Below are 19,641 nucleotides of genomic sequence, written 5' to 3'. Positions count from 1 at the left end.
CTCCCAACCCGCAAACACATGGTCCGGGATCACGCCGGCGAATCCGGAGTAAGTGGCTGTGTTCGGAGAACAGATCAAGTGCGAGAACGTCGGAAACTCAAAGTACGCACACCCTGAATGATGGTGAGGGGCAGTGATCGGAGAAGCTAAAGCGTGGGAACTTATCGGCTGATCATCCGAACCATGCCCTGAGATGGTTAAGCGCTGAGCTGTCGACTCCAAAACGCGATACACATGATACTTGGATAACTCCGAAACACGCCAGGAAACGAGTTGATCATGCTAGAGATCAGAATACCAATACACACGCGAGTTCGAAACACGTCTAGGCAATCATAGATCAGGTCAGCTATTTAATGGTACATTGAACGTTACTCAATTGACGTTACTGCTGATTTACCTCTGGACGCTTCTCAGTTCACCGTGAAAAGATATGGATATTTCTCTGATATCTGTTAATCTTGCAACCGCGGCGGTAGAAGGTGTTTTATACGGTGTATTCCTCATCCTCGACGTAACGTCGATAGCGTTACTCTTTGCTCGCGAAACTTACATCTCAAGAGCCACTCGCCCATCTAGTTTTCAGGCCATCCGACGGCCCATGTTTATTGGCGCGGTCATATTGCTTGTATCGGTCACGGGGGTAAGTCAACTTTTTGGCACTTCTTACGGCTCTCCTGTTAACCAAGGCATGAACACAGCATTGGATTTGCACAGTTATCCGGCTATTCGACGCTTTCGTCAAATTTGAAGGCGGAACCCAACCTTTGAAGTACTCTGCAAACCTCTCGCAGATCACAGAGGTTGTGAAGACAGGTTTTCTGATAGGATCGGTGGTAACTAGCGACGCCATGATTGTGAGGGTATTTACAACTTAGAATCGTTTGAACCACGACTAAGTGAAAGCTGTAGATTTATCGCCTTTGGGTCGTCTGGGGATATAACTACCGCGTCATCATATTCCCGCTGGGTACATTGGTAGGGCTTACCGGTAAGTCAGTTTTGGAATTTCTTCAGGAAAAAGGATGAACTCTGTCTACGCAGTATGTGGTGCTGGGATCACGTACCAGTTCGCAAAGTATACCCCCGGTCAGGATGTCTTTGCTACAGCCGCAGGGAGATGGATCACCAGTGATTGTGTTTTCACGCTTCTGTGCGTATAGTATTGCTTGGTATCATTATGACGAATAGTTGACGTCCTTTCTTGCAGGACCAACGTCTATAGCACAAGTGAGCAATACACCTCAAGGCGAAAATTATTACTTACGATACCGGCAGCCATGATCGCTTGGTACATTTACAGAACACATAGGGCCGCATCGTCTGCTGACGGAGCTGGGCAAAGTCTCATGGTATCGTTAATATTGCTTTATCTGGGTAAGATACTTACTGACTTCAATGTCCTAGTCTGTGCTTTCCATATTCGTTGAGAGTGCTGCGATATACACGCAAGTGGAACATTCCTGTATATTAGCGTACCGACTGACAAACCTCTCAGAACATGGACCACTCTCTTCATGATAATCTATCTGACAAAGACCAATATTCAATTTAATATCGTCGATTTTTGGCCCGAGGCAGCAGGCATTGCCTTCAGCTTGATCAATGTTCGTGTTGGACTAGGCTGGGCACAGAAAGCAGGAACATCAACACTAGGGGGGTCTTTAAGCTCTCGAAGTGGCTCTGCGCCCGGTACTGAATTCCCCTTATGTCCATTAACGATCAACATTTCGCAAGCAATGGTCAAGGATAGCGGAGAATGCCAGACAAACGACAAGAACCCGATCCCCAAGTCAAGAGGTTATGAGAATTTGGAGGCCTGAGCGTGATGGATGGGAAGGATTGAGCTCACATAGCTAGTCAAGTCTCTGATCATGTATGATTATTCTTGAGCTGTAAATAATGATGAGCTGAATTGAGCAACAAGTTGAGCTGAGGAAGGAGTGGGTGTGAGAATGAATGTAGAATTGATGGAAGCGGAGGCCGTTGTCAATAGATCCTTGAGGATTCTACTTAACAATAAGACCGATACTCGCACATTTCATCATCAATCTGAATCTTATGCCGTTTTTTTGCGCTTCGACAGTAGCATCGACACATTTTGATGATTCAATCTGAGCATCCATCGACATCGCCATTATCGCCTTTGGTAATGGAGTCATTTCAGTGACTACAAAAGTATCCTGTGTCTCGAGCATCTTTTACAAGTACTATTTCCCTAATGGAACGATGAATATGGAACCCTAGAGAAGGGAGAGTGCATAGGATATGGGAATGAAGATGCCGTGATGAGTGAACCCTATCCAAGGATTCATCCGGGGAGCCAAGGGGATAGTGATTATTTGCCAGAAACGGGGTGGAAGGTGGCTGACTATCTACACCGCCCTCCAGACCGGATGTCGCCAGGATATGCCAAGAATCCCATGTGGCTATGCTGCCATCGGGATGGGTAATATGTTTCAGCCGTATTCGAAAAATCACACATCATAAATCATGAATGTGTCCTTCGACGAGATATCCTTGTGACATTTAGGAGAATGTCTGACCGGCAGATATTTTATAGTTCAAGGACCCATTTTACCTGTACCTTTCTTATTTGATAGTGTAGCCTTAATCTCTTGTTGATCTGAATCATTCTGACAATCAGGATATATTCCTTTCAGTACAATCAAAACCATTCTTTTATTTCCTGCTGAGCATACATATAAACTACGACTTAATCCTGTTCGACTTCCAGCTCTGAGGCGACTGCTTTGGGGAGGCTGTCAACATCTTCCGGGTTGGTCAAGTCTCCATATGTTTTCCGATCATCGTCAAGGATCTTGCTCATGACACTGGTCAATCACTTATGAGCATGTTATTTCCTTCAATAATTAAGTGCCTACCGATTGATTCAGGTCTTATCATTGTTCTTGGATTTGCGGATCTTGTCAAGGGCCTTGTCGACCTCATCCCAGTACATTCCAGATACTCGGCCTGTGCTATTGTTCTTCGGACAGAGTGCGTAGGTGTGCCACTATACAGTCTTGTTAGTCAAGTTCAAATTTAGTTTAAACGACGTACCAGAAATGCAATGCGACCAACCAGGGGAACTGAGATGTCATGCTCATATGACCGACCTCCAACCGCCGTAATGATCTCTGCTGTGAGTGCGATAACACCTAAGGATAAGCCGGTGAACTTCCCAGTCTTTTCATCAAATTCTCCAAAGGACATTGCAATCTTCTCGCAGATCAGAAAACAACAAAGGTCAAAGCAAAGATGATTGAACGTACCGCCTCCTTGGCATCATTTCGGTGATGAATAAAGCGATTACTGATCTTCTTTCCGATGACTTTCATAGCAGACTTTTGACCCTGGATAGATTGTGTGAGGCCACTTTCAGCAGCGCGGTTCTTCAAGGCATTCTAACAATGTGATAACAATCAGACAAAGATTTTGCTAATGTCAAGAGAAAAGCATACATGTAACTTTTTGTTGGGATGGTCTTTGTATGCCGAAAGCGTTGGATCAAGAAATATCTTCATGGAGAGATCATCAATTTTCCCCTGCAATGATGGACTGACAGTTAGCATCGGAAGACCACTGAAGCAGTTCCATACCTCAAGGACTTCAGGTATCTCAAACTTGGCATTGGGAGGTTGGATTACAGCCATGGTCTCCTTCAGAGAGAGAATCTGGCCTGCTTGCCAGACCATCGCCTCACTCGTGTTCGGAAACTGGCCAGAGAAGTAAAAGTCAGAGATGGCAATGAGAGATGACTGGTACGAACTCTGGAAAACTTGATTAGCTCTTCGTGAGCCCCTGCTTTGAGCCCCAGATTGCGAGAAAGAGCAATAGCGAAGTGGCCCATATCTGGGCAGACTATTACTGTTGTGGCTGCAAGTTGATGCGATCTCTCTGAGCCAGGGAGCTGAGATGACGGTGTATGGGAAGCAGAATTTTGAGGTAGGTTGGCCTCCTCTGAGTCACGAAAATCTGGAATCGGACTCCCGGGAGGTGAGCTATCAAGGTAACTATCAATATCAGCCATATCCAAATTAAACTGGATAACTTGTATCCAGGCGTGATCCTGAGATGCAGGACTGCAATGCGAAGCAGAGCACAAGTTGGAAGAGAGAAGAGAGGAAAATTTCACTCACAAATATTCTCACGGTTGACATCATTGCAGCAGAATGTTATCGACAGGGGTGGTGAACGCCAGATTAGTGTAAATAGCACTCTCACATTTAAATGCCTCCACAACGAAACCCAAGCAGTAAGCACATAGAATTATAATGAACCAATATAAACTGACCCACAACATCTAGTTTTTGCGCCATTTCCTGGTGATCGTGGTCAAATAATCTGTCGCATCTGTTCTGACCTGCCAGAAAATGAGAGAGATGTCCACTTCAAAAAGACATCCAAACCTGGCCATATTACAACAAAGATGCATAGACGTGCACTTGCAGCAACCTCTGAGTCTATACCGCCCAGTGGATTAAATATCTCGGTGCATCAGCTCAATCAGCCAGGATGCTCACTTGATCAAACGACGACTGCCCATAGCCACTTTGCGACCTTATCCTCACTTGACGATATACTGCGATCTGATTCGGAGACTGAGGACCATATGCAAGATCTAGTAGCATCTAATATGCTCAGTGAACTCGAGATGAATGGTATCACTGGCTTATATCATGACAACTTTGGCAATGTCGTGGATTTTTCGGCAGGCCAGCAGGATGAAAAGATGGTTGAACAGCAAAGAGGCTATCTGAATGAGGAACTAGACAACCTCTCACTGCTCCAAAGACACACCTTGTTTGTGCAGTTCGACGACGATATCTCTGAGCCTGATGACAGTCTTGATGACTCTCCTGTTGTCCAACTGACGGCAAATATTGAGGCTCTTGGTATGTATAGCTGGTTGAATAGTTCATATATGCCTCTTGACTGCATGATCTTCAGGTTGCAAGTCAGACGGTGATGAAGAGAATCATGGTGACGAGTTAAGTTACGATCACCACATGCCTGATGCCTCAGAATGGCATCCCCACGCCTCCAAAACAGTACAGTCAGAGAGCGTCCTTCTTCTTTCCCTTTATGAATATGCCCTTCGGCTTAAGCAGATGTTTATGCTGGATTTACTGGACAATTTGCCCAGACTACGACTCTCAGATGATCACCTCAAGGCTATTCTATGGGTAATGAGAGAGTGTGGGACACCCAATGTTCCAGCATTTTCTGCTCTTCGAAAAATGCAGTCGTCTCTGGCTCGCACAGTCAATCTCACTCCGAAACATCATACTTCTTCGCTGGGCAACCACTTCTATATGAACCATCCCTCTCAGCTGTTTGCATTGGTATGCATGCTCGCCTGCTGGTCCACAAGATCTACCCTCTTACTTACTCCTTTACTAGGATTGGAGTAATCCCTTTGTTCGTAAGTATATTTGGCCTTATCCTGAGATTGGTGGTGCTATTTGCGAGACGTGGCAAGCTGCCAAATGGCTTGAAGAGATTGAGCTTGAGGAGCTTTCGCCTATGTGGGCCAATTGGGAGTCAGTGATAGATAGGCATCGTCATTTCTATGTTCGGGAGTTGGCACAGACATCAGACAGCTCATATGTTGTCCTCTTACGATGGGTCACTGTCGCCAGTGTGGTTCATGTGGACATTCTGAACGTAAAACACCAAGATGGCATCTTTTCTGTGTGTGCTGGTCCATCAAAACGCATTCTTGCCACCTGTCTTGTTCGGAATATTTATGATATCCAGTCTGCGGTTCCGCAGATTTCATTTTCAGGTGCGTATCTGTCACAGGTTCAGCATGGGAATGTACTCTAATCTTCTGCCAGCCTATTCTCAAGATTTTTCTGCTCCCAATCCATTACGTGAACAGGCCAAAGGACGACCCATGTTCCGTCTACGTGTCATTCCTTGGAGCGACGATGTTTCGGGCAATGTCAGCAAGCAGTATAATGCTCATACTAATATTTACATGACCAATGCAAATCTTCCCCACTCCAAGCTCTCGCAGGAATATTTCATTCGCTTCTGTTCTACTTCGTCCAATGCAAGCTCCTCAGAGCAATTCACTGCTCTTAAAGAAGACTTGTACGTGCCTCCCAGTAGATCACATATAGATCCTGATCGCATATCCTTTTATAAAGTGCTGCAGGAGCCTGGCATGATGCGTATGACTGCCATCTTGAAGAAGACATTCTCTTCCAAGTTATCCCTTATTTTGCACCTGCCTGTTAGCGACTGATTACACAAACAAGATCAAACAACTAAGCGTGACTCACACTTCGGTCAGGCGCTTTATGTTGCTCGCAGGTTTGCGTGCAGGGAGCTATCGCTTAGTGGAGCGAGAGTGAGTTCAGACTAAGTTATCGGGTGAATAAACTTTAGTTCGAGACTGAGGTTTAAGACCTGCAGTTGAGCTACTTAAATACAGTTTGGGTCGTGCTAAATATACTACAAGTGTCTGCAACGGTGCGGTAAACACACGGTCCCTTCATGGTAGAATGCGATCAAGTCTGGAAGGTTAGCATAGTGGTATTACGATGGAGTCGATAAGATAAGATAAGGCCGCAAAATCGTAATATTACCCCCCTGTTAAGGCAGTCGTCCTGACTGCGGTAAGACTTTGTTTCGGAAGGTAGGCTCCTACCAGAGAGGGCGGATTTGGTTTTACCAGGTATTCTTGGATTGCCTGTACCAATGGATGGTCGACTTCTGAGTCGGTTACAGATTCCTGTTCGGACCAGGAATCTGATTCGTCTCCGTCTTCCCACCAGTCCGCGGGAGGGGCAGTGACGAAGGATACTTGTTCGAAGTCTTCGATCGCTTCCCTAGCAGTTGTCCAATTCCTGTTCGTCTACCCAGGAATTTTCCTCCCTTGGATACCCCTTCCATTTAATGAGGTATTCTGTCTTGGTGCATCGCTTGCGACCTCGTCCTGTGGTGCGTTCCCATCGATCCACTATCTCTTCTACCTCGTATTGTTCCTGTCCGTCTACAAGGTCTGGTGGAGGAGCTGTGGGTTGTACTTGGATTGGGAACTCTGGCGGGTGATAGGGAGTGAGAAGATTTTCATTGAAACGGTCGTGGATTTTCCACGCGGGGGGAAGGCGTAACTTGTACGCGGATGCTCCATGTTTGGATACGACTTCAAATGGTCCGACTCGTTTGTCGCCCAGTTTCTTCATTGGGCGAGGGAGATGTAGGTTCGTGGAATCTAACCATACTTTGTCTCCTGGTTGATATTCCACTGCCGGTCGGTGATGTTTGTCATATTGCCGCTTCATGGCTTCTGCTGCCTTTTCCAATGCCTTTGCCGTTTGTTCATGTATCTTCTGAATTTCTGTGATGAAGTCACGAGCCGCTGGGTTGGTTCCTTCCTTGATGGTGAGTGGTGCGAGATGGGGTTTTTGTCCGTGATTTATTTCGAACGGGGAATATCCGGTGGCGGAGTGCTTGCGGTTATTATGTTGGAAGGCCGCGAGAGGTAACCATTCATCCCAATCGTTTTGCCTGTGGTTTATGAAAATTCGGAGATACTTTTCGATCTCCTGGTTCGCTCTCTCCGTTTGCCCGTCCGTCTGTGGATGATAGGCAGTGGATGGGTTTCCTTGGATGTGTAACATGTCATAGAGTTCCTTCATGAACTTGGATACGAATTGTGGTCCCCTGTCCGAGATAACCTTTTGGGGCATGCCATGTTTTGCTCACACATGATCGCGTAGTATTCGGGCCCATCCTGCCGAGGTTAGTTCAGTAGAGCATGGGACCAGGATTACTTCTTTGGAGAATCGGTCCACGATCATAAGTATGGCGTTGTACCTGTTAGAATCGGGTAATTCGCCAATCATGTCCACTGTGATGTGCTCCCATGGTCGGGAAGGTATGGCATGGGGATGTAAGGGGGCTCTTTTTTGCTGAGTACTGGTCTTTGTTCGCTGGCACGCTTCGCATCCCTTGACGTACCTTTCTATGTCTTGTTTGAGTTTGGGCCACCAGTAATTTCGTTGCATGAGCTCCTTGGTTTTCTCGATGCCTGGGTGCCCGGCCGTGATGTGGTCGTGATGAATAGCGATGATTTCCCCACGTAGCTTTGCGTCTCGGGGAATGTATAGTCGTTCATCATAATACATCAACCCTTCCTTTCGGGTAATTCCACGGGGATGATGGAGGGATGCCTCGATTCCCTTGTCCCATTTTGTAACGTCTCGTAGTGCTGTTTGGATTTTCTCGTGTATTTCCTCCTCTCCTGGCATCTGAAGGGCCCGGAACATTTCCGGTTTCAATACCACCATCTCTTCGTTGTCCTGACTCCCCTGATCGTGGTCTGCCCTTCGGGATAAGAGGTCCACCTTTTTGTTCGCCGTACCTGGTTTGTGATGTAACGTGAAGTGGTATTCGGCAAGTTCCGTGACCCATCGGGCTTGTTGACGGTTGAGCTTTTGGGGCTTTCGGAAATACTGCAGGTTTTGATGGTCTGTCCATATCTCGAAGTCTTGATAGGCTCCCATCAGGTAGTGTCTCCAGTCTTCTAGCGCTAGCATGATGGCTAGGAGCTCCTTGTCGTATATTTCATAGTTTTGTTCTGTGACTGTCAAGGCTTTTGACAGAAAAGCTACCGGTCTCCATTTGCCTTCCTGTTCTTGAGATAACACCGCACCTGTGGCTCCTTCGCTCGCATCCGCCTCCACGCGGTATTTGCCGGTTCGGTTTGGTATTGCCAATATAACTTCTTCCGCTAACTTCCTTTTTATCTCTTGGAATGCGTCCTCCTGTGCCTTTCCCCATGTCCATTCTGCCTTTCCTGTGAGTTGGGTCAAAGGTCGCACATGCTTGCTGTAGTCCCGGATAAACCTTCGATAAAAGTTTGTGAACCCCAAAAACGATTGTAGCTCTCGTTTTTTGGTGGGTTGGGGCCACTCCATGATTCCTTTGACTTTGACAGGGATCCATGCGAATAGATCCTTGGCTGATTATTACTCCGAGGTACTTGGTTTCTAGTACCTCGAACTCGCATTTTTCCACTTTAAGGAAGAGTTTGTTGGCTCGTAGAATGGCCAATACTTCTCGTACCACCTTTCGGTGATGATCTTTGTCCTTGGTACAGATTAGGATGTCGTCCAGGTATACGGTGACGTCTCCTCGGGCGATTTGTTCTTTGAATAAGTCGTTCATCATCCATTGGAAAGTCACGGGAGAGTTGGTAAGTCCAAAGAACATTACCATGGGTTCGAATAGTCCGCGATTGGTTCGAAACGCCGCCTTCCACTCGTCTCCGCTTTTTATGCGCACATTATTGTATCCCCATCTTACGTCCAGCTTGGTGAAGTACTTGGCGTCTTTTAGTTGATCCATTAATTCTCCGATAAGGGGAAGAGGGTATCGGTTCTTGATGGTCATTTCATTCAGCTTGCGATAGTCCTGTACAGGTCGCAGCTTTCCATCCTTCTTTTTGACAAAGAAGAATGGTGATGCCATGGGAGATTTGGAAGGTCGAATCCTTCCCGACTCCAGGTTTTCGTCGAGGAACTTATCCAGCTCTTCTTGTTCCGCTGGATTGAGGGGGTAGACCTTGCAGTCTAGGCTTGCGTTCGTATTGGGGATGAGTTCAATGGCATGGTCCCAGGGTTTCCGGGGTGGTAGCTGGTCAAAGTTTTCTTTTGCAAACACATCTTGGAATTCCCGGTATGATTCCGGTACTATTTCCTCGAACGTTTTTGCTCCCTTGCCCTGATTGGCCTTGGCGGCTAGTTCGTTTGCCTTGCTCCCCATGGCTCAAACGTGTAGGGCTTCCTCGAAGTCAATAATTAGGATGGTGTCCCCTTCTTCTACCTCCGTTCCCCATTGTTGTTCTGGGTCCGCATCCGGTAGTGTGAAGGGTATCTTGCGACAAGAGCATCGAACCAGGGATACGGCTCCGGTTTTCCAGTCTATAATGGGATTATGCCGTTTAAGCCAGTCATGGCCTAGGAACATTGGTACGTTTCCCAGATCGACAACCGCAAGGTCTAACTTCTCGTGATGGTCTCTAATGGTCATTCGGAGTTCCACCATTTCCATTATGTCTCCTCCTTTGTTACAGCTTCCATCTGCGTTGTAAACTGCCTGGGTTTTGGTGAGTTTTACCGTATTGAGTTGATGTTCTTGTACGAACGATCGGTTTATACAGCTCCCTGTGCACCCACTGTCAACCAAGGCGTCCACGGCTCGTGTTTGACTGGTATCCAGTGTTTCTAGTTGTACTCGGATGTTAACACTTCTCCCCTTTCCTCCCCGGATGTACTGCGGGGGAGCGCGTAAGTCCTCCATGTTTTGCAAGCATTGCTCGCGTTGTCGGTATGTTTCCTTTGGAGAGCCGATAAGATCTAGGACGAGATCTTCGTCTACCTCTATAAGGCGTCAGGGATGTACCCACATTCGGAGCGTGGCAATCTTTCCTTCCATGGTTTTTTCCTGCCTCATTTTTCATCGTACCCATTCAGCACTGTGGGGTTTAAGCCACCCCCGGTCCCATTTGTCATTATAGTACTCCTCTTCCAACTCCGTTACCTCATAGTCTTCTGGGTACTCTGCAGGTATGGATCACCGGGTCTTCCCCTTTTGATCGGGCTTTGAGGCTTTGTTGATAGCTATAGTCGTCTTCCTCATCGGGTACTTCTTCAAGGGAAACGGTATTTTTATTTGAAATGGGAGAAGCACATAATGGTCCCACCGACCCACCCACCGGGGAACACGAGCCCCCGGTGCCATTATGTGTTAGCGATGAAGGTGGTAAACGCACCGTTATAGGCTGTGAAAGGATGGGGTCCCCGGTCGTCTTGACTGTTCTTTTCGGGGCAGCGGTTTTATTGCTGGGGATTCGCGTTCCCTCTTGCGGCTCCGTTCCATGATGGGGGCAGCCGGTCACTCGTGGCTGGCGCGTACATTCCGCCCCCGAGTGGGGTTCTTCACTGCTCGCCTTGGGCTCGGCCGCTCTTCCTCTGTTCCCCTGTGCTGTCATCTGCCCCCGACAGAGTGAGGTTGATCCCGAGTGTCCTGCCGCCTTGCGCAGCATTAGCCGCTTGTGCTTTCGCACCGGTGGCCAAGGATCTTGAATGGGGTTCTTCTTCGAGCACGGTGGTAATCCCCTGTACACCGTTCCTTTTATGCGACTGAGTAATTTCATTTTGTGAATGCGTGAAAAGTTTGTCATTGCCTCGAGATACTACATGCGGTATATTAGTCCGACCTGCGGGTTCTGATGACGCACCACGAAATGAAATTAAGTCCTTAGCCGACGCAGCGTTTGTCGCTTACTGCCGCCGGCTCGTCTTTTACCTCCTCGAGTTTTGACGTTGAAGCCTCCTGTTCTTCTTCCTTGACTACTTGCTGGTACATTGCGCGGATTTGGGCTCTGGAGAACTTGGGTTGGTGTTTGACCAACCACGTACTCTCGTCCTTGGGGCATTTGTTGTCTTGCTTCCGATGTCTCTTGTGACTGCAGCGGAAGCATCGTCCTTCTTTCCGCAGTCAGTCTATCTCCATCGGTTGCCCTTGGCCCCCGTACGTGGTTCCCGTTCCCGTCTTCTTGTCTCCTGAGGAACTGCCCGAGTTCCCCGTCTTTCCTTTGTTAGGCGTTCCCTGGTTGCCAGGTTGCCTGCCTGCGTCCTCCGCTAGTCCTACTCGGTAGTTGTAGTCCATCTGCTCCACCCGGAACTTCCATTCTGCGTACGTTCGTGGTAAGGCTGTCCCGGTGGCATGTATCGCAGTCTTTACATTCTTCTGAATGGCCGGTTTGAGTATTTCGATCATATACTCTTCGTTGTGGCGCTTTCCGGATTCTTTTGCTAGTCGTTCGAAGTCCCGGAAAAAGTCTTTTGCCGACTTGTACATGTTTTGTCGGATGCGTTTAAACTCCTGTAGTTTGAGTTCTACCTCCGCATCCGTCCTGAACTGGTCTTCGATTATCTGTCAGAATGTCTGCCATGCCGGGTATCGCAAGTACCCGCATGTTTCATCGTAGTATTCGTCCCTGGCATGGTTCCACCAATGTAAGGCTTTGTCCGCGAACCTGAACGTGCAGAACACTACCCGGTTGGGGTTTTGTCCGTGCGCATTCATTGTGAATTGTTGTGGGAATACCTGGAAGTAATCCTCGCACTGGTTTAGGAACCTGTCCACATCACTGGACTCTCCTTTAAACTTTTCGGGTGGCTCCGCCAGCTGGGGTTTCACCTGTCCCCACGGGTTCATGTTGGCCACCCCGACTATGAACGGTGGTGGCGTGTTCAGGGGTTGTACGGGGTCCACGGGAATGGGAATAGCTGCGGGTCGTGGGAGGGATCGTAATGCCAGGTTGTGATGCGGGGAAAGGGGTCCGGTTGGTGCAGGGGCTGGAACCATGGGGACTGCTGCAGCTGCGCCCGCGCTTCCCAGTGTTCCTGCTGCAGTGAATAGCCGGCTAGGGTCGACGTACCCTGTTCATTTGAGAATGGATAGATGGGCAAGATCCACCGTTTCTCCACTTGATGTTTCCGAGGGTTCGGGTACCGGGTACCGTTCTCCTGGTTCTACGTAGTCGTCTGGGTGCACTTGGTTCCACAGAATGTTCGTATGGAAAATTGTTTCTCGATATAGCACCTGGCTTCCGATGGGTGAGTTCTTTTCCTTCTGGAAGTACCTGCCCTGAGGTGATCCGTTCCAGGATATCTCTCGTGGTAGCTTCTTTTCTGTCCAGTGCAGCATCTCCAAATATGTCATATTTTCTAACTCGGCCTCAGTAGGCTCCCGAGCTAGATCCTTCCACGAACTCTGGTATGACGTCTTCGTCACTGTACTCTCCTGCCCGGTGTAACCGCTCCATATCGAAGTCAACTCGATTCCACGGTTCTCGTAAATTTCTCCTTCTTCTAAGTCCGATTGGTCGGACTCGCTCGAAGGGTTCCTGGCTTCCTGTGACGATTCGGTTCCAGTTTCTAATAATTCTTGCCCACTCGTTGACCCTGAGAATGACTTGTTCGAAGTCGGGTCTTCGGGGTCGGTCCCATACCCAGGGTGCGATGAAGGGAATGGGGGCTGCGAATGGGTGCTCGGGTGCGAGCGGATAGATGGCGAAGGGGACGACCGAGGAAGGGGGTTCGATGCCTTCGTACATGAGCCAGGCGTCGGCGTAGTCCTGTACCTGTCGGCATATATTGCAGCTGGCGTCGGCATCATATGTGGGCTCACATTGGTTGAGCTCGGTAGTTGCTTCCCCAGTCCTATCGTTGAGGATGATTGGGGTGTTGGGACGCGTGACGAGTTGGAGATAGCTTCCTTCATCGTCGGAGGAGTCGTCAGCGGGCATAGTAGTAGCCCCACGTTTCTCCTCTTGAGTCCAACCTTGGAGGGGACCAGTGGTTGCGCGGTCCTGGGAGCTCGTCGCGGTCGTCATCCTCCTCTGTATTGCTGCTCTCCTCATCTGTACTGCCTCCAGTTCCATCTTCAAGCGTTCTTCCCTCTCCCAAATGGTATCTAAGCCCTCTTTGATAGAGGCGCTGTCCGTTGCTATCATATCCAGGGTTGGCAGCTGAATTTTCGGTTGAGGTGGGGGAAGGGGCGTTCCAGGGGTCACTTCCCTCGCTTTCCCCTTCGCTTTCTTCTTTGGTAATGGGAGAGAGAACACGCTCGTCCATCCCTTGCTCGTAGATTCCTCGCTCTTCTTCTTCTTCAACGACTGGGCCTCTTTGTGTGGGCCATCCTTCCATATCGGGGTCGGACTTGTCGGAGTCTTCTGAGTTGGAGTCCTCTGTGATCCACTCGTTGTCGTTGATGAAGATGAAGTGGATAATGGGTTCAGGTCTGTCGTCGACGTAGTTTGGAGGGGGTGTGTGCGGTCGTCTAGCCTCCGTGTTGGGGGCTTCGACGGGGATAGTTTCTTCGGAGACTGGCTCCTGATTTCTTCGGTATTTGTATCCATATAGGAACGCGAGATAGACCAAGGCTATGAAGCCCTGTAGTCCAATGAAGTCGGTGACGGTTTGTTCAGCTGGGGTCATTCGTTACTGCTCGTCAACGTGGTTGTTGATGAAGAGTAAGAAAGTCTCGAACTAATTGTTAGCGACCGATTACACAAACAAGATCAAACAACTAAGCGTGACTCGCACTTCGGTCAGGCGCTTTATGTTGCTCGCAGGTTTGCGTGCAGGGAGCTATCGCTTAGTGGAGCGAGAGTGAGTTCAGACTAAGTTATCGGGTGAATAAACTTTAGTTCGAGACTGAGGTTTAAGACCTGCAGTTGAGCTACTTAAATACAGTTTGGGTCGTGCTAAATATACTACAAGTGTCTGCAACGGTGCGGTAAACACACGGTCCCTTCATGGTAGAATGCGATCAAGTCTGGAAGGTTAGCATAGTGGTATTACGATGGAGTCGATAAGATAAGATAAGGCCGCAAAATCGTAATACTGCTGACAACCCCCAACAGTCAGAAACAGCATCGCATATCGGTGTTAATGGCAACTTCAACTGCCGCCGTGACCTTACTGGGGGCTCGAATGAGCAAAAGGAATCTGATGAGGTTTACGAGTCCTTGTACCATCCTGGTGATCCACGGACTTGCGAGCAGACTGTACAAGCTATTCGCTGGCAGGTGTGGTTAGCATGTTCGGGAAACCAAGATGCCGTCCGAAATGCCACTTCGACATCGGGTGTTAAGGACAAAATATCACAACATTGGATTGAGATGCTGTTGGCCAAAGCGAGGGTAAAAAATGTAGAAACTCGTGATCCCAGATTAAATGATCCCGCAGTGAAGGGAGCTAAACGCAAAGCGGTGATTACTGCTCTGGTGGATCAGATTCAGCAAGAACTATGGGACTGGTGCATTCAGCAGCCAAGAGACTCCTACGAGAGTCTTTCTTCTGATGATCGTAAGTTATACTTACATGTTATGTCACTTACTCATAGTCGATAATTAGCCGCACGCAAGGATCTTCGTCCAGGCGATCACTTCAACATCCTACTGCAAACGCGCGGCATTAATCCTCACAGTGACACTCCAGGCAAGATTTTACATACTCATCTGCTTGGTAATGATAAGTATGTATGGCATAGCACAAGCAAGTCATGGTCGAAGGAGCAGGACAACACATTTGCTATACGGCTTCAGTCCTCCTGCACCAAAGGATTAACAATACCCCCTTCTCGTGCTGCTTATCTTGTCCAGTATAAGAATTCTCTTATTGGCAAACATTTCAAGACTCTCCAGCAGCTTGCTATCTTTCACCTTCATGACTTATGTTCACCTCCAATCTTCGAGCTGTGGAAGGCGACGGGAGAGTTGGGTGCTATGCTATGGTATTCAGAAATTCGAGATATGAATGCCTATCTGGTATGTGCCCATGGTTGTGATTGGTCATCCGCATGCTCACTGGCATTTACTCTTTCCTTGCAGAAGAATCTCCAGCTTCTCATCGATAATTTACTGGATATCTGGGCCACCGTGTGTTAGCCACTAACTCCAATCGACTTAGATCGTGCTAGGATCACCACTCGCACTTCGGTGGTAGATACTCTAGCAAGTCAAAGGCGAATTATGAAGTCGATGGGACAGATAGTCATGAAGAACGGAGTTCGATGTTAGGTAGATTAAACCTTAGCCGAAGCTGGGGTTTAGGCCAGCTGAGGCTCTACTTAAATACACGTTGGTAGGCTAATAATAGTACTGTGGGAAACCATCCGTTGTGATCGCATATGTGTAATCTGGCTGAGTAAAACGAAGAAAAATGAATAAACCGTAACATTACCCCTTCTCTAAGACTTGTTCGTCCCGAATGAGTCCTCAGACTCCCACTCGTTGTCGTCTGAGGTCGAAGGCCTAGAGTCCAAGTAGAAGGATGGTGCATTGTTGTCGTCCTCATCCTCTTCATCCGCATTCCAATTTTCATGGATGCGTTGGAGATTTTGCAGATTTATCTCGTCCTCGGCGTCGTCCTCTTCCTCCACGACTGGTATCCCGTCTGCTTCGTCTGTGGTTACTTTCGGCCATTTTCCTTCAATGAAGTCTTTTTCCAGCTCGGGATTGAAAGCTGGGTGCCAGTTAATGGAGAGGTCTTGAACTATCCCGTCGATTTCCTCCGAATGAGCGATGGCTGAGCATTGGGATGAGGGAACTGTGATGATATCGGTGACGCAAGGGCTGTCGGGGTTATGATACTCGATCGGTAGGTTACGAGGTATCTTATTGTCGATTCCGACTGTTTTCCCCTTGTCATTTACCGTCCAGATGACCCTTTGAATGCGGGCCTCGTAGTCATTCACGCGTTCCTCAGCATTGGCCATGTTTGAACGCTTTACCCAGGAGTTTTCTTCTGGCAGATACCCTTTCCATTTTACCAAGTACTCCGTTATGGTTCGACGGGTTCGTCCCCGACCGACGACCTTGTCTCGTTCGCCTACGATTTCCTCAATCTCGTACTCTTCCTCGTCGTCAATCAACTTGGGAGGTGGTCTTTCAGGATGCGGTTGGTTTGAGAACTCGGGGGCATAGTATGGGGTTAATAAGGATTCGTTGAATCGATTATGAATTTTCCAGGCTGTTGGAAGCTTGAGTTCGTACGTGGAAGCCCCCTTTTTGCTTATAACCGTGAAGGGTCCTACGCGTCGATCTCCAAGTTTCTTGGTTGGTCGAGGGAGGTTTAGGTTGGTGGTATCCAACCATACCTTATCAGCCTGCTTGGTAGTTTACGGCTTGGTCCTTGTGCTTGTCGTAAGCCTTTTTCATTGACTCAGCCGCTTGCTCTAAGGACTCCTTCGCCCTCTCTTGCACCTCCTGAATTCCTTCGACCAATTTTGATGCTGCTGGGACACTATCGGGACGTTGGGCCGTTTTAATGACCTGCCCGTCCCATCTGAAAACCACTTTGTAGGGAGAAAATCCCATCGCCGAGTGCCTCCGATTATTGTGGGTGAAGGCAGCCAAGGGTAGCCATTCACTCCAATCGTCTTGTCGGTAGTTTACGAACATCTTCAGATACTTTTCGATCTCTTGATTGACCTGTTCGGTCTGACCGTCAGTCTGAGGGTGATATGCGGTGGAGGGATTTCCTGTGACGTGGATAAGGGCGTAGAATTCCTTCATGAATTTGGACACGAAAATTGCTCCCCTGTCTGAAATGACCTTTTCCGGCATCACTCCATACAGCACATAGATGCGATCCCGCAAGATTTTAGCAAATCCGAGGGAGGTAAGCTCCTCGGTACAAGGAATCGGGATGATGGTTTTGGAGAAGCGGTCGACAATGACCAGGATAGAGTCAAACCCCTTAGAATTAGGCAGTTTGGTGATCATATCGACGGATATGTGCGTCCAAGGGCGACTAGGTACTTCATTTGGATGGAGAGGCGCCTTCTTTGGTTGGCGATTCGTCTTGGTATGTTGACAGACCTCGCACCCTTTCACATATGCCTCCACTTCCCGATGCATCCGAGGCCACCAATAGTCTCGTAGAACGAGCTCTTTGGTCTTTTCTACCCTGGGATGTCCTGCGGTTGCATGGTCGTGTCGCAGGGCGATAACCTCCCCCCGTAATCGGTGATCTCTAGGCACGTATACATGCCCGTTGTACCACAGTAGTCCTTGATCCCATGAGACCCCCTTTTCGTGATTCAGGGAATCAGAAATCCCTCTGTCCCATTTGCGAGCATCGTGGGTGGCGAGTCGAATCCGGTCATGTAACTCCTCCTCAGTGGGCATGATTAGGGCTCGGAAATGCGCCGGTTTTAGGACCGTTACATCCTTGTTGTCTTCTTTCCCCTGGTCATGATCAGCCCGTCTGGAAAGTAGGTCCGCCTTTCAGTTTTGGGCTCCCGGTTTGTGGTGTAGCATGAACTGGTATTCCGCCAGTTCCGTCACCCATCGGGCCTGCCGTCGGTTCAACTTTTGGGGCTTACGGAAATACTGGAGGTTGGAGTGATCCGTCCAGATTTCAAAGTCTTCTCGTGCCCCCATCAGGTACTGCCACCATTCTTCCAATGCAATCATAATGGCTAGGAGTTCCTTATCGTAGATCTCGTAGTTGCGTTCGGTGATGGAAAGGGATTTCGACAAGAAGGCTACTGGCCTCCATTTCTGATCCTGCCATTGAGATAGTACCGCTCCTACCGCCCCTTCGCTCGAGTCTGCCTCTACTCGGAACTTCCCCTCATCAAGTGGGATGGCCAATACTACGTCTTCCCGGAATAGCTCTTTGAGCTTTTCGAACGCCTTTTGTTGCGCCTCCCCCCACTTCCATTCGACCTTTCCCGTAAGTGAAGTTAGCGGTTTGACGTGTTTGCTATAATCGCGAATGAACCGTCGGTAGAAGTTGCAAAAGCCTAGGAACGACTGTAGTTCTTGTTTTTTGGACGGGACGGGCCAGTCCAATAGGCCTGCAATTTTGACTGGGTCCATGCGAATCCTTCCCTCGCTAATGAGCACCCCTAGGTATTCAGTCTCCTCCACCTCGAATTCACACTTCTCAGCCTTAAGGAATAAGTGGTTGTCTCGAAGAATTTTCAGCACCTTTCGCACGATCCGCTTATGATCTTCCTTGGTTTTCGAGGCGATAAGAATGTCATCAAGGTAGACGGACACTTCCCCGGCGGAGATGAGATCTTTAAAGATGTCATTCATCATCCACTGGAAAGTTGCCGGAGAGTTGGTGAGTCCGAAGAACATCACCAGTGGTTCATAGAGCCCTCGATTGGTGCGGAAGGCGGCCTTCCACTCATCCCCTTGTTTGATCCTGACATTGTTGTACCCCCATCGTACGTCCAACTTGGTGAAGTACCTTGCCCTTTTTAACCGGTCCATGAGTTCTCCAATGAGTGGCAATGGATACCTATTCTTGATGGTCATTTCGTTGAGCTTTCTGTAGTCCTGAACCGGGCGAAGCTTCCCATCCTTTTTCTTGATGAAGAAGAAAGGTGAGGCCATGGGGGACTTTGACGCTTGAATTCGCCCCGTGGATAGATTCTCGTCTAAGAACTTGTCTAGCTCCTCCTGCTCCATGGGATTGAGGGGATAGACTTTACAGTCTAGGTTGGCATTAGCATTGGGGATAAGCTCGATGGCATGATCCCAGGGTTTCCGTGGGGGTAATTCATCGAAGTTTTCTTTATCGAAAACGTCTTCGAAATCTCGATACTCCTTTGGTACGATTTCTTCAAAGGATTTAGCCCCCTTCTTGGCGTTAGCTTGAGCAGCCAACTCGTTCGCTTTTGTCCCCATTGCTCGCACGTGGAAGGCTTCTTCGAAGTCTATCACCAAGATGGTGTCTCCTTCTTCATACTCGTCCCACCTGGATGAGGGATCCGTATCTGGTAGGGAAAAGGGGATTTTACGGCAAGCGCATCAGGCTAAAGTAACGGCTCCGGTGTCCCAGTCGATTAGTGGGTTGTGTCTTTGCAACCAATCATGCCCGAGGAAAAGGGGCGTTGTGCCTAAGTCGACCATGGCTAGTTCAATTCTTTCCACGTGGTCCCCGATCCATAAGCGTACTTCGGCATACTCGGTAATGTCGCCTCCCTTGTTCCTTGTGCCATCGGCATTATAAACCGGAATGGGTCGGGCCGCCTTTTTGAGGTTAAGGGCATGCCCTTGGGCCCAGGTGCGGTCTATAGAGCTGCCGG

General features: G+C 48.6%; 3 protein-coding genes across 3 annotated transcripts; 2 read left to right on the top strand and 1 right to left on the bottom strand.

Annotated features, from left to right (window-relative positions):
- Nucleotides 1–433: 433 nt before the first annotated feature.
- On the top strand, nucleotides 434–1,823 carry EV420DRAFT_1275981 (uncharacterized protein; the record flags this gene model as incomplete). The annotated part of the gene is made up of 7 exons (XM_060467934.1): nucleotides 434–643; nucleotides 702–857; nucleotides 913–991; nucleotides 1,045–1,153; nucleotides 1,211–1,230; nucleotides 1,279–1,357; nucleotides 1,475–1,823. 7 exons carry the CDS (start codon nucleotides 434–436, stop codon nucleotides 1,821–1,823), a joined length of 1,002 nt encoding a protein of 333 aa, XP_060326321.1.
- Nucleotides 1,824–2,893: 1,070 nt separating this feature from the next.
- Nucleotides 2,894–4,163, bottom strand: EV420DRAFT_1483702 (uncharacterized protein; the record flags this gene model as incomplete). The annotated part of the gene is made up of 7 exons (XM_060470004.1): nucleotides 2,894–3,016; nucleotides 3,064–3,222; nucleotides 3,276–3,407; nucleotides 3,465–3,521; nucleotides 3,567–3,719; nucleotides 3,773–4,072; nucleotides 4,143–4,163. 7 exons carry the CDS (start codon nucleotides 4,161–4,163, stop codon nucleotides 2,894–2,896), a joined length of 945 nt encoding a protein of 314 aa, XP_060326320.1.
- Nucleotides 4,164–5,000: 837 nt separating this feature from the next.
- Nucleotides 5,001–6,115, top strand: EV420DRAFT_1252490 (uncharacterized protein; the record flags this gene model as incomplete). The annotated part of the gene is made up of 4 exons (XM_060466738.1): nucleotides 5,001–5,054; nucleotides 5,115–5,348; nucleotides 5,407–5,739; nucleotides 5,792–6,115. Coding segments are annotated over 4 exons (945 nt in total), but the record flags the coding sequence as incomplete, so codon positions are not given.
- Nucleotides 6,116–19,641: the final 13,526 nt, after the last annotated feature.

The sequence above is a fragment of the Desarmillaria tabescens genome, assembly GCF_030435595.1.
Source record: "Desarmillaria tabescens strain CCBAS 213 chromosome Unknown EV420scaffold_43, whole genome shotgun sequence".
In the NCBI taxonomy this organism is placed as follows: domain Eukaryota; kingdom Fungi; phylum Basidiomycota; class Agaricomycetes; order Agaricales; family Physalacriaceae; genus Desarmillaria; species Desarmillaria tabescens.
This window is presented reverse-complemented; position numbering and strand designations above follow the sequence as displayed.